The sequence below is a fragment of the Thermobia domestica genome, chromosome 13 (genome assembly GCF_964235325.1).
Source record: "Thermobia domestica chromosome 13, izTheDome1.hap1.1, whole genome shotgun sequence".
Taxonomy (NCBI): Eukaryota; Metazoa; Arthropoda; class Insecta; order Zygentoma; family Lepismatidae; genus Thermobia; species Thermobia domestica.
In genome coordinates, this window is record NC_137466.1 from 93,443,207 (window position 1) to 93,462,113 (window position 18,907).

Sequence of the window (18,907 nt, forward strand, 5' to 3'; positions counted from 1 at the left end):
GTGTTGCAATATTAAATATTGACGTGATTGACAAAAGGTGTTCTATATCCACAAGGCACAGATATTATTTAGAATAGACCCGGTCCACTTAAAGTTTGTAGATCTTCTTTGCTGCTAGTAGTGACAAGACATTGAACCATCAGCCATTCACATCCAATTAAGTGAGTCTGTGATTATGGTCACTTTATCAAATGGAAAACCACTGTATGGAATACCTGATAGCATAACAGATGCTTTGAGATGGTCGTTGTAGTATATTAATAAAAGTAAACAACATTTTACAACTATGACAGAAGATGGTAGACATAGGAGAAGGAAAAGGAAAGAGTTACACTAAATAAATTTGATTTTCTCTTCAGTGAACACAATCATTTCAGAACAATATATATGTTGTCATTATTAGTCGTATTATTACAGTAAGATCTCTCGTAATCGGCATCCAATTAACTAGCTACAGCGAAACAACTACAGATTTGTATTCTTTGTCGATTTACTTTGAGCAGGCAAATCCAGAAAGGATATTTCACACAATAAGCAACGTTTTACCCTAAGGGCTCATTGTCTAAGAGAGATCATATGGGTTGTTTTGTAAGTTTCGCGGCCGGAACTCGCCCTAATAGACTTTATTCGCAAATAATTCAGCGTATGGCGTTGTACTGAGTTTATACACTATGACCTTTGTTTACATGATGTCGCTATAGCTACTCCCACAAAAAGCAAGGAAAATGCTCGTACGTTTAAACTAAACTAAACTTTAAAAAAAAAAAAAAAATGAAATGATGGGAGAAAATGATAGAATTGAAAGATGAACTTTACACGACATAAAGCAGGTCAACCCTGGAAATTCATTACGCAGACAGAATCAACGAAATTTGTTAAAAATAAAATTAGGTACGCCTTTTAGGTTTAAAAATAGGCACGATTTTTATATTATTCACTTATTCAGTTATGTTATGGCCACTGGAACAAAAAGAAAAAATCATATGCTGCAAATTCTGCAGGCAGTGTCACGAAATACAAACAGGTAAGTTCTTGAAATATATACTAAATATCCAATTATTAGGTAAAATTTTGTATCCAGAAACGGCTAAGTTCCGTTGTTGCCAGTTACGAGAGATCTTATTTTATTATCATTATATCACGTAGGTCAAGTTAAAGTTCCCTCAGATTCATCTTGCAGAAGAAACAAAGACCTGATACACTTTGTGTGCCCTTTGACATGAACTTAGTTGAAGTTTCACTGTGTATTGTGAGCGTTGATAAAGCTAGTACTCACCGCAGACCAAAATATTTCCTCAAGTAGCGCTTTCGGAAAACCCGGTTTCAATCTTCAGCTTACAACAGTTCGAAGCGGTTTAAAAACATTGAAGAGAAATATGAATGGATAAAAATAGATTAAAAAGGAATAAAAAATATGAAGCACCTCTTGTCAAACAAAACGGCGGAAATATGTGATACCGGCTAGTGAGAAGGAAACACAAAAACAGTGATCAGTGAGTGACTTTTGTTTGACAAGAGACCGTGTGCTTCATATTTTTTTATTCCATTTTAATCCTTTTTATCCACTCATATTTCTCTTTCATGTTTTAAATTCACTTCAATCTGTTGTAAGCTGAAGATGGAAACCAGGTTTTCCGAAAGCATTACGTAAAGGAATACTTTGGTCTTCGGTGAGTACCAGCTTTCTACTTATTTTTCTTTCTTAGTTAAAGTCTGTTTATCACCTCTGTAACTTCACTTTCCACTTTTCACTTTCCACTAAGCTAGTAAAATGGAACTTGGAAATGCTATTAAGTTGAATCCAAACCCATTGCTCAGTGAAAGGTCTAAGCTTCAATCTTAAAGTTTTTGAAAGATAGAAGTCCCGCAAAATCTCTTATTTCGGCACTCACTGATTAACTCACTCACTCACGAAAACCTCAGTGTTTACTTCTTGTAGCCATGTAAACGCGGAAAATTGAAAACTTGTAATTTGACATAAACGTAGGAAATCAGGAACAAGTAAGGAAAACTTTTAACGTCTAATTTAGCGGCGCGGTTATATGAGGATTGGACTTACAGCTTAACGTAAAAAAAAATCCGAACTACATGAGCTTCCGTAGGGGATGAAATCTGTAACTCCCACGCAAAAGGCGCGTACGCTTAGCCACGAGGGAGCTCACAAATAAAGAAAAGATCAGTATTTAAGAATAGTAATAATAATTTTAAAAAGTGCAAAATTTTTCAATCCATGGGAGAAATTAGGGGAAACAATTAGGGAAGAAATATTAAGTTTTACTATGTGTCATAAACACGTAAATTCAGGTCTTTGTACTGACCTAGAGCACAAAAAAAGTTCCAATACAAAAAATAAAAATTAAATAATAATAATAATAATAATAATAATAATAATAATAATAATAATAATAATAATAATAATAATAATAATAATAATAATAATAACGGGAATGAAGTTACAAAGATATGGGCTCGTAATGTTATGGAATTATGTCACATGCATTTATATCGAAGTTTGTTACTAGGTTATATTCTGTGCAAACAAAACAGTTTAGATTGGTATTGGGTTAAGATGGATAGGTAAATTGGGAGTCTTTTATGTACTTTCTTGGACTGGAACCTGTATCTTAAATTAAGTTGATTTGTTATGTACTGATTAGTTTGGAGTACTATTGACAACAGAAACTCTTTTATGGAATTCGGGATCTAGAATGCAATAAATATCTAAGAAGTAATATATGATTATGTTTGATTTAGTTCGGATACTTAAGCCTAATTGAGAGCAATGGTACGTAGTTATAAGAATGTGGAGTTACTTAGTTGTAGATATAAGTTAAGGATGGTTCTGGCACAGATTTAGATTAGATGTTCCATACTTACTCACTTCTAAGAAACCTATTATATTAGGCCACTAGTTGCACGACCGGTGGGGCAACTGGTGGCGATAACACACTCTCGCATATCGTTCACCGGTGGCGCAACCAAAACAAGACGAATATTTTCATGAGAAAATATCTTCAATGAATGAATGCATGCTTCTTTTTCCCCTCTTGATGTAAAAGTGGAGGCGAAGAAAGAAGAAAGTGTACACACACCCAATATTTATGTCAAAGGAAGATAAAGGACTATATTACACACTATTCGATCTCTGTACCAGATATTTTTGAATTGCAGGATATTTTTCAATTGCAAAATAACATCCTCAGTGTTTACTTTATTGTCTATCAGTTTGCCTAATTCCTACATTTTGTTTTCTCCTATGTTTTTCTTCACTGCATTTCTGCCACCACCTTTATTGTCACTTGCTATTTTCTCACGAATCAAAAGAAACAACCAACACTATATAGAATGACAATATATTGCGTTCTGATGAGTCTCAGAGCGAGCGTCGATGAGATGATCAAACAACTCTTGAACCTGGTACTGATGGCGCCCAGTGGTCTAGTGTAATATGCTACGTTAAGAACAATGGCCCAAGTGTGTCCTACGCCACCAATGGTTGTTTGGGTAGTTGCTGAGCTCGTCCACCAGCCGTCCACCAATTTCTTACTGTAATAGGCTCTGTATATTTCAGTGCCCCGCCACGTCCTCCGTCCACTTGATGCGACACTGGTGGCGCAACCAGTGGCATAATGTAATAGGGCTCTAAATCTGATTTAATCTACTTCCTGAGCAAAATAATACTCTTTAGTCTCAATGGTCAAGTAGATAGTTGGCAAAACTGTTACATGTTAATATATATATATATATTACAATAAACTGTTGTTTTACTCAGCAAATAGTTTAAATGAGATTTAAGTCTTTTAAAAGCACAGCTTGTACAATGGAAAATATTACTCACTCTCAATTAATAATAGGACAAAAGAAATCTCTGTATATATTATAATATTTTCTTACAATAATAATAATAGAAGAAGAAGAAGAATCATAATAACCCTACGACCTAATATTGCAAAATACAAGAATGTACGTAAATATGATGAGTAAGAGAAAGTAGCACTGAAACTAAAACCTTGCATTAAAATTAAATGAATATATTAAATAGATAAATGAAATTTACATAGTAGATTGACTATCAGAACAGCCTATCGAAAAGAATTGTTGTCTCACTAGAAACCTGAAGTTATTCCTTTCAATTTTAATTTCTTTAACCTATCTTTGAAAGACAATAAGTAAATAAATATAAATAATCACTAACGAAACTTGCCAAGCAAAAGTGTGATCAAATAATGCTATGTTGAACTTATTTTCAACATTAAAGCTACAAATATTATTTTTCGAGTTCGGCATTGTAATAAAACATGCTTCTGTTTTAGATTTTATTTATTTATTTATTTTGCTTTATTTTATTTTATCAAACAAGCTTGTAATTAAACGGGGATTTGATTTTATTTTTCCCACAGTTTTATTTTGGAGGAATTCAATGTATAATTTACACACACACACCATTGATTATTTTTGAATATGTTGTACGTCGCACCGTAGCAATTTGAGAAGAATAAGAGAAATAATTTTCATTCATCTATTACAATCTAGTGTTCTACCAAGATGATCACTAAAAATATCCAGAAAAAGTATTTTTAGAGAAAATATATTCCACTAAGCCAGAGCTAAAATCAGGGTTCACGCGTACATTCAACCTTCCTTTGGCAACGTTACAGCAGATAAATAAGGAGGGATTTTCTCCCACTGGATATTTTAATCCAAATCATCTATTGTGAAAATTTGACCTGTAAAGTAATTTTACACAGGACGATGTATTCGTTTAATTATTATCGTCGTTATTGGATAATAAAGGATCAATATTAACAGACGAAAACCATATTAATGAAGAAATTAAATGTCGACTAAAAGCAGAGAATTCGTGTTATTATTCAGTTCAAAATCTCTTATCGTCGCGAATTCTGTCGAGGAATTTGAAGCTTAAAATATATAAAACGATAATCATGCCTGTTGTGTTGTATGGTTGCGAAACATGGCCGCTTACTCTGAGGGAAGAACGTAGACTAAACTATTTGAGAACAAGATTTTGAGACGAATATTAGGACCCAAGAGGAACGGGAATGGGGAATGGAGGAAACTTCATAATGAGGAACTACATAATTTGTACCGTTTTCCAAACATTATTAAGATTATCAAGTCTAGAAAGCTCAGCTGAGCAGGTCATGTAGCTAGAATGGAAGAAAGTAGGAACGCTTTCAAAGTCTTAACTGGAAGACCAATCGGAAAGTGACTATTAGGAAGACCTAGACATAGATGGGAGAACAATATTAAGATGGATCTCGCAGAAATAGGAATACAAAGTAGAAACTGGATCCAGTTGGATAAGGATAGAAGTCAGTGGAGAGCTTTTGTGAACGCAGCATTGAACTTTCGGGTTTCATAGGCCATAGAGTTAGTTAGTTAGTTATTGGATAATAAACACTATTTACTTGGCAAAAATGATTTTGTACCTGTACTGGCACTGAACGCTATTCGAAGTGCTGAACTAATTTTCATACACTTGTAAACTTAGATTTACATATTATCGTATAGACCGACGATTTACATATTATCGTATAGACCGACACAGTTATCTCACGTCTAAGAAATGATCGTAATATATATGTACCACTTCATTTCAAAAGTATTGTCGTCGCAATACCAGGTAAACATCTATCACGTGAATAATGCTAACCCTCAATTAGCATGATGGATTCTATCACGTGCGGGGAATGTTTTATATCAAGCTTTTTTTTCTGTCATAGCGCAAGTATAAATTAAGGATCACAATATTTAATATTAGTCAACAATGTACTAATTTCTGAATACATTTCATTTTTAAAATTATTTCTGAATAAAAATGATTATTGATAAATGAATTTCTGAACTGAGAACTGATTTTTAAATACATTTCAGAAACATTTCTGAATAAAAACGGCTATTGAGAAATAAAGCACTCTGGTGGAAAAGTACAAAATATGGAGAAATGTAGGATCAATCTGACCCAGGTCATATTACTTAGGGTTTTATTTTGCTTTGGAATATTTTCCTGTGTTTCGAGTAAACTTCATGTAACATTTTTGTTTTCGTATGACAAATTCATTCTTCACGTTAGATCCATGTGTAATTTTTCCTTCTTGCTTATTTTCAATGACAGAGTAGAATAAATCCTTAACTCATATTCCTAATATGTTTGTGACTAAATAATAAAACTTAACTCTTCAGATACCTGATCAGGACATTCTTGTCGAGAATCATCCAAGGGATCGCAGGATACAGTTTCAAGTAGCATTTTATTTGAACATTCTTTAAGGCATTGCATGGAAGTATTACAATTATATTTGAAATTTCTTCTACTTAAATTTTAATAAATTCAACACTTCAATATATCACAATATTTAGACAAACTTAATTCTGTTATAGTGCGTTATAAAATATAATCATACTTACATTCGCCCATATATCCGTATCCTGTAACTGTACACCTCTTGCCAGCCGCTTGTGACACTCCTCTAGCTGGTAGACACACAAGACATACTCCTTCCTTTAATTCTGCTTGGCCATGGAGCTTTAGAAGAGCTATATCGTTGTCAAGAGTTTGACTATTATGATTATGATGGATGTAAGTTGTAGCAACTCGTAACGTCTGAGCTCCTGGACTACCGTATTTACGAGTTAAATCATGATCTCCCACCCGTACATAAATGGCATCACCTGATCTCACAATGCTATTTAAAAAAAACAAAAAACAAAAGGAAACGTAAGTAATATTGCGGACAAAGATGATATAGCCTAATATTATAATGGTCGTAGTGGTAAAGAGTTTGTATTGACAATAAAAGTATGTATATCATATGTCTTTTTTCCTTAGTGCAGAAAACACAGGTTTGAGTTATTAGTGAAAATTCAAATTCATATCCCATGTTAATCTGAATGTCGAAGTCCCATATTAAAGTCTCATTGCTGGAAAAGAGTATAAATCTATTGGGAAAACCAGCAAATAAACATATGAATAACAATCACTAACCTTTGTATATGCCCTGGGAATTCTAATTGGATGATTAATTTCTTGGTATGATTTCGGTAACTAATCTTATTGCCATCGACTGTCAGACACTGAAGTACATTTATCAGATTAGGATTCCAAGAGCACATATAATGGATGGTCCTTGTTATTCTTAACAAAATGTGCCCGAATTTATCTTTGTTAAAGTAGAAAAAAAGTTTTTATAATTTTCTGCATGATTTTACTTAACAACAATTATATAGTTTTTTTTTTTTTTTTTCAATTTTCTAAGTTGTCAAACTTCTAAAAAAATGAAAAGAATAAGTTCTCTGATTAATTTCAACAAGCGAATGTACAAAATCAGCGAAACTCTAATTGGTATTGAATAGTTCAGTCACAGGAAGTACTTACGTTCATTATCAACAGTCACAAGAACCTTATAGCAAATTAATACAAAATTAAACTTTCCTCAAGGATAGAATAATCGAACATGGAATATCAACAAGATTATAAATTAGGAGGTTAGGAGTGAATTTAAGAAGGAAGCGGTGGGAGTAAATCCCCTCTAAATCACTCAAGCTCCAGCTTTGTTCATTACATTTTTTTCTCTTAAAAAATTACAAATTGCTCTTTCAAAAATTGCTAATTTTGTACGTACTCTTAATAATGTGTCTATATAAGTGTATTCAACATAAAAACTCAGATTTTATAATGTATCTGAGATTTGATAATTCATGTAGCACAAACTATAAAATATTCAAATTATAATTAGTGATAAAGAAATTATAATACCTATTACATTTATATAATTTGTTACAATCTCATTATACTTCTATTTGCATTTTGAACCTTTTACTGGTGTAGATCGATTTAGATATATCCTTCATATTTTTATATAGAGAAGGTTGTTCAATTTTACATTAATTCCGAATAATTGTAAGGATCATAACATTTTTAGTAACTCACATATAATACTTTCCTCTTTCTTAACATCTTTTATGAGTATCATTCAAAGCCTTCGTGTACTTTGTTTAATAAATAGTTTTAAAAATACAGTTCTTGAGAATCACAGGAAAAATTCATTTTTTTTTAAAGATCATAAATCAGCATAAAATATTAATTTGAGGTAATAGTAGTCATTACAACGATGGTCTATTGTATGAAAAGCAAACAATTAACACTTCTGACGAACTACTGATTAAAAAAACTTTAAACCTCTTTAAGGTAAAAATTATACATTGTTTGGAATTCATGCAGTCAGGGAGACATAATACTGTTTTGTAAGCAAATCGATTTGGTTAGAAGTAGCTTATATAAAACTAATTACCATTAATAAACTATTTAATTATAGGGCCAAAATTATGTATAATAAACTAATATTTTATACACATCAATCGCCAATTAATACAGTGGTGCACCCCCTCCTGATATCCATGACGCACCCTTCCCCCTCAATTGTCTGTCCGTAAGTGTTCTTCCATGAAAAAAAAAAATCTTTTCGATTAATTTTTACACCCCATCAAACATATTTATATAGATTTTTAACCCCCTCAAATATTTCAATGACGCAGTTTGCGTCATAGCCCCCCTTTGTGGGCACCCCTGATTAATAAACACAGGTTGCAATTATAAAATCAAGTTAACTAGCTAATTGTAAATCAATTTTATTGTCCTGAAGAGTTCGTCACAAATGTAAACAAACCGTGACGTCACCCACAATAATTATACTGTTGCTAATAAATTTATAGTTCATGCATTATGTTATCTATGCTTCTGATACTTAATGACAAAAAATATTATGTTTATTATTTTTATTTTATTTTTATTTCTTCTCTTTATAACACCTTAATTGTCAGCACTCATACTTAGATGCATGTAAAGGGTTACAGTGTGTCGTTAAGCTATCAGTGTTTTAAAGTAGTTTTGTATGTTAATAAACTTTTATTCTAATTCTTTAAACTAAATAGATATTCATTAGATAAAAGATGGTCACACTATGATATGAAACTATGTTGTCAATCGAATACTCATACAGACCTGACATTTCCATTTTGTTCAAACCCTAACAAATCACTATGAAATAATACCATGACATTTTCAAGTTGTATGATAACTTACTTAGTGACACAGTGGGCAGCAGTGAGGACCCACTGCGTTCCAATGAGAGCACCTCCACACAGGTACTGGTTGAGAGAATTGATAAGTGCCACTTGCCAACACCATTCACCTGGGTCACTGTCCTCGCCTCCAACGACTCGAGACACTCGATGTGTTCCTTTGACACCACACACGTATTTATTGTACACTGGAGCTCTTGGTGTGGTGGATGGTGTTGGCCCTGCTGGAACAATTGCTGAAAGTTGAAAGAGAGATAATTAAATACAAAAGCAATCGCCATCAGATTAACCTAAATAATTTAAAAATTAATTACCACAATATTTTCACAAAATAGTTACAAAAATGCTACTATGAAATGAATTCTTTCAGTTTAACGTCCCATGATTATGCTCATTAGGCTAAGGGAGACTGTTTTACTTTCCTCATGTAAGAGACGAATGTAGGTGTCTGAAGGAAATTCTGAAAAGATAGAAATACACATTCCAATTTGTATACTTAATATTTTTAGAAGCATGTCATCGTCGCAATCTTTAAGTCTACCCAAATTCAATAATATAAATGAAAAATAATAAAGTACCTGATATCGGATGGTGATGATGATATGGTGGTGGTGGTGCTGGTCTCTTTGGTATCGTGTCATTTCGTGAGATTGAAGCCAGCTTCTGTTCATGTTCTCTGATAGCAGATTTAGGAGCACAGCATTTGGTTCCAGACTTTCTGCATTTGAATACGTCTGTCATCTCTGCATTTCCTTTGTGAAGAAGAAGAAAATTGTAAATTATCAATATCTAGAATGAAAATTGTTCTACAATGATTTGGCTTTTATTTATTTGTTTATAGAGTGTGTTCGACTTACTGTTAGAAGAATTATTGAACACTTTTGTCTAAATGTCTTTATAAAAGTTATGGCGAATATGATATTTTAATTTACTTTTCAATTCATTCGTAAGTATAAGTACAACGTAAGTTCACATACACCATATACCTCATACATTGGTCAACATATGAATTAGAATAGAACAAAGAGTATTTCTTTGCATTGATAAGAAGAGGCATACGTTCAACAATGCCAAACATGAAAACATTTATTCACATTTCTTATATAGTTTTATGATATACTACTACTACTACTACTACTACTACTACTACTACTACTACTACTACTAATAATAATAATAATAATAATAATAATAATAATAATAATAATAATAATATAAGAGAAACTATTCTACTAATTTTAAAAACATTAAGATTTCCAATGTGTAAATCGGAGTGGATTTCAGTTTAGCGTCCCTTTCAGCAGCGAGGCTATATAAGACGTGGACCTACTGATTAACGTGGAATCCGAACCACATGAGCTCCCGCCGGGAATCGAACCCGGCTCTCCCACGCCAAAGGCGCGTACGCTAACCGCTTAGCCACGAGGGAATGTGTAAATCGGGTACTCGAGTTAATTCAAGTAAAATAATACATTCCTTCAAGAATCCAATATCTACATGGGAGAAAAGTGTTAACCCTTTGTTTTGTAGTAGATTCTATAATAAATAAATAATATTTCTCCTACAAGATCAATATAAAATCCTTTAGATTACCTATAATAAAGTCTAAAGTAACCTTCTATTAACAGAAGCATGATCTGTTTCCTTGTTAAATGAGGCGAATATAACCTCTGGTTCTTGAAAGATACGGCATTTGTGGATGAACTTATGCTTCATGATTTCAAAATCTTTCACCAGGTTGAAAAGTAGTAAACCGTGATTGCGGGCTACTTGGACCTTGAAAGTGCTACTTGAACCCTGAATGTGCTACTTGGATCCATACCAAAAACTCGTTTGAACTCCATATACAAATTAATGTTGAGTGAGTTCACCGTCAGATCCGTTAAATGCGATCATAATGTAGGAGTACGTTGAAACTATTTCTGTGGTACGCTACGAAGTAGCAGCATTGGTGAGAAAAGTCGTTGACGAAAGGAGTGTGTTTATTGCGCGCCAAACTTTTATATATGGACGTTATTTGCAAGGAAGTGGATCCAATGGTAAGTAAACACATAAGTAATTACATACAGGTTAATGAAACTGATAGGGTAAGCTTTCTTATATACAGTAAGGTGTGAGCGTAATTGAATTATTTATGAAGTGTGTACATGATCTGGAAAACAGGGCTACTTTGTCCCACCCCATTCTTTGTTATCTTTATCAATGCAACATAGAAGTCTATTGTCACATGTTACACAAATAAGGATTTTTCATTGTTTCCTTACAGATACCGGTACATAATGGTACATCAATATAAAAGATTGCCTGGAAGTCGAAAATTTGCTGGTTTTACAGACCAACAGCTTGAGAAATGTTTTGCAGCAATTCGGCCGGGGAAAATGTCGCAAAGAGGAGCTGAAGCCAACTTCAAGATAAGTTATTCCAACATAAAAAGAAGATTAAAGAACAGATCAAGGTAGAATCTAGGTCATCTGAAAGTGTTCACTGAAGAAGAAGAATTAGTCTTCGCTAGCCATCTTGATACAGTTTGTGATTTTTTATTTCTCGTTGATGAATTTGATTTCAGATTTATTGTGATGTCCTATTTATCCATGCATGGCAGAACTGTCGTTGTTTTCAAAGACAATATTCCCGGTCGAGATTGGTTGAAGTTTTTTTTTTTTTCCTTTCTTTTGAAACGGCAACGACAGTATGTCTAATAGCTTATTTGAGAGTACCTTTTAATATTTCTCTGTGTTTTGCAATAAATAAAATATCTTGTTCTTGGAATGCCTACGTCCTACTTAGTCCCAGAGCAGATTTAAATGGTTTTGTGTAGGAAAATATGAGGGTCTGTTCAAGTATTCTAAACGCAAGTCTTACTTGGATTTTTTTAAACATAAAAATCACCTGTGCTTTGCTTTTAATATATGTAATTAAAACTGTCCTCGATATGTACAATAATACTTGTAGTTCCATTGAATATGGGTTATGACAATAACATTTGAGTTTTCGTGGATAAATACAGGACAAAAGAACGAATTTATTGCAAAAGTTGGTCCAACTAGCCCGCATCTACGGTACATGATAAATGTTTCTTATTAAATTGGAAATTTTTACATCAATATGGTAACTTAAGTAATCTTTCCCAAAAGGAACACTGTGTATATACCAAATACAATTGTTTACAATCATACATTTCATTCGAGAAATGGATTGACTTCTGTACTATATACACATCATGTTCTTATCAATACTACCTTCAGCATTGATTTTTTTTAAATTGGCATCTAGCAAAGTCATTTGGCATATCTATTTTTTAAGGTACTACCTCCTCTGACCTACAATTCAAATTAAACATAATAAATCATTTCATAAAAATCAATTGTGTTCTTACCACCAAGTACTTAATTTAATTAATGTATATCTGATCATTTCAGAGAGGATTCTGATCGCCCACTTACTAATATTACAATTTTATATTACTCTGAAATATTTTAAAACAAACTTTGTGTTAGAAATTATGACGGCAATGTGAGAATTATAATGAGAAAAGAGGAAAGAGTATTGTAGAAAGTTTTGTTGATGTTAAACTTGAAATAGTTTTATATGTGCTGAGTTCAAGAAACTGCACAGTGATTCGGAAATATTTCTTTCTCTGTGATTCTTTGCAGTGTTTTGTGTTGTCTTTGAAACCAGAGCATTTAAAGAAGAGTTTTAGAAGTATTTTCAATAAAATGTTTGTTGTTAAACAACTTACAATTGTAAACAGAAAAGAAAAGACAGATTTAGCACACAGATAGAGCTTCGTACTCAGAGGAAGAACTTAGTGCTCAAAGAGAGAGCTGGGTGCTACTAAGTTTGGAGACAGGATTGCTAACTGTCCGGTATTTTACCGGTTGACTGATATTTTTGTCATGCTCAGCTATATATTTCAACGTTTAAAATACAATTATTCTTCATCTGTTTCGAAAATTATGAAAGGATGCTGGTAATTTTATTTTTCAGAGTTGGCAACCTATTTGAAGGTTAATGCTCACAAAAGAAGCTATGTGCTTAACAAAGAAGATTGATGCGTAGTAATCGGAAGTTGTATGTTCAATGGAGAAATGTGGAGCTTTGTGTTTAGAATTTAAGAATGAGAAAATGTTTAAAAGAACTGTTTAGGTCCGAAGGGACAAAAGAGTTTGGCGAAGTGGTTGGTTTTGATCCGAGGTCAAAGAAGCCGTAAATGAATATAGAATGTTCTTTCCGGAGACAGCCGGGAAAGATATTGAAAATAGTGGATTTATAAATAAAGGTTCAAGACAATGTAACAATTATAATGAATGAAGAAGAAAGAATATTGTAGAAAGTTTGAATAATTTTTATATGCACTGGTTTGATGAAACTTAAAAATTGTTTCGGTTAAATATTATTAGTTTTTTTTTTTTTTTTTAAACTTTTTATAGTGCTTTATGTTCCTTTGAAACGAGGCTATTTAAAGAAGCGTTTTAGAAGTATTTTCAATAAAATGCTTGTTTTTATATCTGGATAACTCTTGTCTTAACATTAAGTCTAAGTTAACAAAATTTCAAGGTAGATCTAGGTTATGCTGGTTAGGTGAAACATGTCTTATAGGAGGTTGTCTTAGCGGTTACAACACTTAACACTCCTCTACTTATGGTAAAGTATGTTAATAAGAAACAATACAAAATTAAAAAATACTTACTGAAACATGTAAAGGAAAGGTAAGAGACAATACATGATCCAGGACAATATGGTCGTTCATCCTTTGGTGCTGGTGTTGTCGTAGTTGTAGTGGTCCTAGGAGGCGGTCGAGGTGTTGTGAATAGGGCTCCCAATTGTCCCAGGGCACCAGGCAAGAACGCTTGAGTAGGTCTTGGCGTCGTTGGTGGCCTAGGAGTTGTCCTAGTATTATCACAACAAACTGTTCCTCTTTGACAATTGGCTGTTTCGGGAATAATCACTGCAGGCAAATCACAAAATGCTGACATTATATTTGGCAAACATACACCAGGACACCTTGGTAACGGTGGTCGAGTGGTCGTTGTGGTGGTAGTAGTGGTTGTTGGGATATATTGTTGATGATGATGATGATCTCCTCCTGGCCCTGAAAGCGGTCGGGTAATACAACAGCTTCCATCATTAGGACAAAAGGCATTTGTGTCAATATCATCACACAACAACGCAAAGAATCCGCTTACACAATCACCTTGACAATCATGCATTTCTGCTTGAGTCCGTGCTGGAGGTGGTGGTGTCGTAGTTGTAGTCGTAATACGAGGGACTGAGGTACTAAATCTCGTTGTATTTCGACCGTCCATAATGATAAGATCAGGCGGTGGGTCTCGGTCACCGTAAATGTCTCTGGATACACAACACTTGAGACCAGGCTTACATAAATCATCTACATTGAGCACGGCTTCGCAGTAGTTGGCTATTCTCTCAGCTACACATACTCCAAGACATGCTCGAACGGCTAGAGCAAAAATAAGAAACATATTTTATCATTCAAAAAGTTCCACATTTTCTTACATAGAGGCAGGCACACAGATTTTCCTGGTTTTAATTGGTAGTTACAAAAATGTCTCAGTAAAGACGCTTGAGAAGCATATACTAGTATATACATTTAATCAACAAGCACACGGTGTAGATCCTACTAACACCTATATCATCCTGTCCCAACCCTGACCATTAGGGAAACAAATCAGATTGCCAACCACTGGCTATAACCCGCTTCCAGTACTTGGAAATCAATTTTTATTCCTGACCTCTAGTGGATTCAATTCAGACCAATCTGAAATAACAGCAGTAGGATATCTGTATTTCTGCCCTTTGATGTTCGGCCTTCTGCTGGACATCACAGGTTTTAGCATATGTTAGAATCTCATGGTTTTCCCAGCTTGTTAAGTTCTATACCTTTCCAATTTTAATGCTTTTAGTTACCATTTCTTCGACTTTTGCTTAAATAAGTCTGATAGATAACCTCCCGCCGGTGCTAGGAGCCATAAACTAACTTATCCTACACCTTTGCAAGATCTTTGGATATTAATTGAATGAAAACTTGGGACCCAGATTGAGATCTTTGCCCAGGTGCTGGAAGATTTGCGGGACAGAGCCCTGGTACATATTTCTGTTTCTGTTTAATATGGCATTCAGTTATAACCATGTGTAGACTGATGAACATCATGTATTTGTCGTTGGAAGATATTTAAAAAGCGGTGACTGTGGACGGAATGCAGTGCAAACAGGTTCAACTGTAAAAACGAAATCGTCCGGTAGAAAACGGAGCGTTCGAGATCCACGCATGCTCACTTACTAGATCTGTTCCCTTGTGTTTTTTCTTCTTTCTTCTTTAAGGAGACATTTGACACTTAAGAAACTGAAGATGTTATTTGTACTAATTTTGTGGCAATAATAGAGCCAATGACTGTGGGTGCACTACAAAACTTCAAGATTACGCTTCAGGAATGTATAACATGTGTGGATAAGGGCTTGAACGTTATCTATAGTAATATAATAAAATAATATATATATCTGCCCGCTTTTCGCATTGAAAGGAGTAACCTAGAACCACCAAATTTTATACGCAAATATATCTTCAAATCTAAGCCTGTACAAAGCTCTTTTTTTTTTAGATATTTGGCTCGGAGATCAGATTTAGGGGGGTGAAAATGTTTGCGAAAACGTATGTACATATCTTGGAGCTTGTGATAACGCCTCACGTGTGTGCTATTCCCATTACCTCATGGTTGTGTGCAGGGCCGTACTGCAATCTAGAGGCTTACCAGGAAGGTACTTTCTTTGGAGGCCCATTCACATATACGTACTCTGCCCTCTCCTCAAACAGTAAATTGGAGTCCTGGAATGTCACTCAGATCTAGTGCGCTGACAAGTCTTAAAGTACAGATTTAAAACTTTTTAAAAATAAACGTCATTCCTTGTATAATTCATGGGCCTTGAGAGAGGGCTCATCATAAAAGTTTTTGGACCATGTTGTATTTTCCTGCTCAATGCTCTCCCAATGGTATTAATCCGGCCCTGCATGTTTTCTATACGGAAAAGAACGGTGCTGTAAAATATAAATTATTATTTAGTTTCAGGTTATGGAATCAATTGAGATTTCAATTGAGCTGAATACATCAATATTAGCAAAATTATGAAGCAGAGTGGGAAATCAGGAATCTTTCAAGGGTTGAATTACGAAAAATGTGAAAGGCTGTTTTTGCAACATCATAGACTGACAACGTTGATCTGGGATTAGTTGACTGTATTGCCGGTACTCAACGTGTAATCGTCCTCCCTTCTGTTACTCCCGTATGGGTGAATGTGCGTGAATGTGTCTTTTCGTACATATACCGCTACTTACGATACAAGGCGGAGGGCCCAATAAAAAATCACCGTCCAGGGCCCAGCGGGAAATTTCCCGCCTGACCAGTACGGCCCTGGTTGTGTGGGCTTATATAACTGCACAGGATTAATAGCAGGAAATAGAGTAAGGACTTTTTACTCTTTTTTTAATCAATGTTCTGAATTAAGACCCGAGAACAATGGCTCCTAATAGTTTGTTATCTATAAAACAAAGCGTTTACATAATAACAAATATTGTTTTATATGATAGTAAAATAAAATTTCTAATATCTATCATATTTTGCTCTTTCTATGTCTGTTTTAAATCGGGGAAATCTTTTTGCCGGTCCCTTATTTAAGCACAAAAAAGGTTAAAAATTTACCGTAAAAAATGTTACAAAATTTTACTACTGCCACGACAATTCTGCTTTTAATTACATTTAGATCTAACGCCCTTATAATGATAAGTTGTTATACTTTTATTGAAACGCTTTTATTATTGGGACAGTGAATAATTGGTAATAGCGTACAACTTGAGAAATTTAAAATTTTGCGTATATATATCAATGGCTCTAAACCAATATTAAAAATGAGGCAAGAGTTAAAAACTTCCAATTGGATTTTTAGAATAACTAGTACAGTGGACGTGAAATTGATATCAATGTATATTGAGGAAGGTGTCCTACGTATACAGTACATAACCGTCATGAGTGATGTTCTTGAAGGCATCCATCTTAAATACAAGTTTTCAATTTCAAATAGAAAAGAGGTAGGAGGTATTAAACAACACTAGAAGTTGGTTGAACACTACTCGTGCTTTCATTTCTTCTTCTTCTTCTTTTGTTTTGAAGATATTCATGAGAAAATTTATTGTAAATTTAGTGATGCTTAACTGGTGGTCGTGAGACACCTAAAAATGTTTCAGAGAGACGGCAAAAGAGTCTCAAAATCGACATCGACAAGTTTCAGTCAGGAGTGCTTTCTGTGGCGACTATGGTCGTAATTTTAGAAGAAGCCACTTCGTACATTTTTAGAATAAAGGATAGGTATATTACAAGTGCACATTGTATTTTCTCAATAAATTAATGTTTAACTTGAAATTAACGTTGAATTAGATTTATTCAATATATTTTGATCTAATTATTGTTCTAAATAGCAATTAGAAGAAAAAACTAAACTCCTGGCGCAACAACCATCAGGGATCAGGGCCTACTAGCCGGCTTATGGCACTTATGCCTTTGAGGTGACGTGTGGTCAGCACATGGTCTTCCCTTACAGTTAGTGCTGGCTATCTAGACCGGAGTTCACTACTTCTTTCTTTCAAGTAGGTCCCCAATTGCCCTCACGATGCTGGGTGGACGCCGGAATACCAATACCATCTGGTGACTTTGAACTGTCACCCATTATTTCCTCTAACTAAACTCGACACTGCTTAACTTCGCTAATCTCGGTATTCCAGTAAGGCTAGGGCGTTGGCATTCTGAAATAAATTAGTGAAATTTTTAGAGAAAATTTAACCAAGTCCAAATTCAAATTTACATGGTTCATAATTCGGAAACCAGAGGCCTCTACAGAAAAAATATTTTACGTATTTTTTGAAGCAAGAAAAGGTCTACTTCCGTACTAAGTTTGGTCAAGATAGGATGAGTTTTGTACATTGCGTATGCTTTTATCTTGTTCTTGGGATGATTTTTAAAAATAGTATAATCAAATAAAAGACGAAAATGAAGAATTAATTGTCATCAAATGGTATATACGTTCAATATATAGTCTATGTCTCTAACGTAACACTTTGGACAAAATATTATTATTATTAAAACAAACAAAGAAACAAGCAAAAAGAGTTCAGCTCCATTTTATTCTCTTTTATATATTGCTGATCTGAACTCTTTCTTTCATCGAACCTACTTAGAATAAGAAATCATAATGGTAACAAACAGGCATACTTTTTAATAAGTACAAGTTGTAGACTGTAACAAACAGGCATACTTTTCAAAAAAAGTATGAGTCGCAGAAGTGAAATATACTGTACAGTTATGAATGGTTAGAAATTTCTCATTGGATACTACCAGGAAAAAAAATACTGTGGCAAAAGTGAAATTTAGTTTAGGTGAACATCATGTGTTTGGATAATTATTTTTCATCATTTACAGGGACAAGGAGCATTAGTAATCCGCCCCTCATGCTCCTATGGTGCGATCCTATTCCAAAGAAACGGAAGTTGAGAGATTTTATTTCTAATATATAATAAGTAACTATTTTTTTATGACACTCAGTTTATATTTTATTGTTCACAAGAATGTAAAGTATTAAGAACATTTATACGATGTCCCAAAATTACACAGCATAATTACTATGTCCTATTAGAAGAAAAAATATATAAAAGAGAGTTAATTTGCAATTAATTTTCTTTTTAATAAATCACCCACTTTCTTTAATTAGGAATATATATATATATATATATATATATATA

General features: G+C 33.8%; 1 protein-coding gene across 1 annotated transcript in view; it reads right to left on the reverse strand.

The window, feature by feature from the left end:
* mas (trypsin-like serine protease domain-containing protein masquerade) overlaps positions 1-18,907 on the reverse strand; it is a 123,957-nt gene that overhangs the window by 16,266 nt on the left and 88,784 nt on the right. The window contains exons 4-7 of the mRNA XM_081736100.1: positions 13,793-14,563; positions 9,681-9,854; positions 9,104-9,338; positions 6,430-6,707 (exon numbers count right to left, since the gene is read on the reverse strand). Of these exons, the coding sequence (XP_081592226.1) occupies positions 6,430-6,707; positions 9,104-9,338; positions 9,681-9,854; positions 13,793-14,563 (1,458 nt within the window). The remainder of the gene's footprint in view (positions 1-6,429; positions 6,708-9,103; positions 9,339-9,680; positions 9,855-13,792; positions 14,564-18,907) is intronic.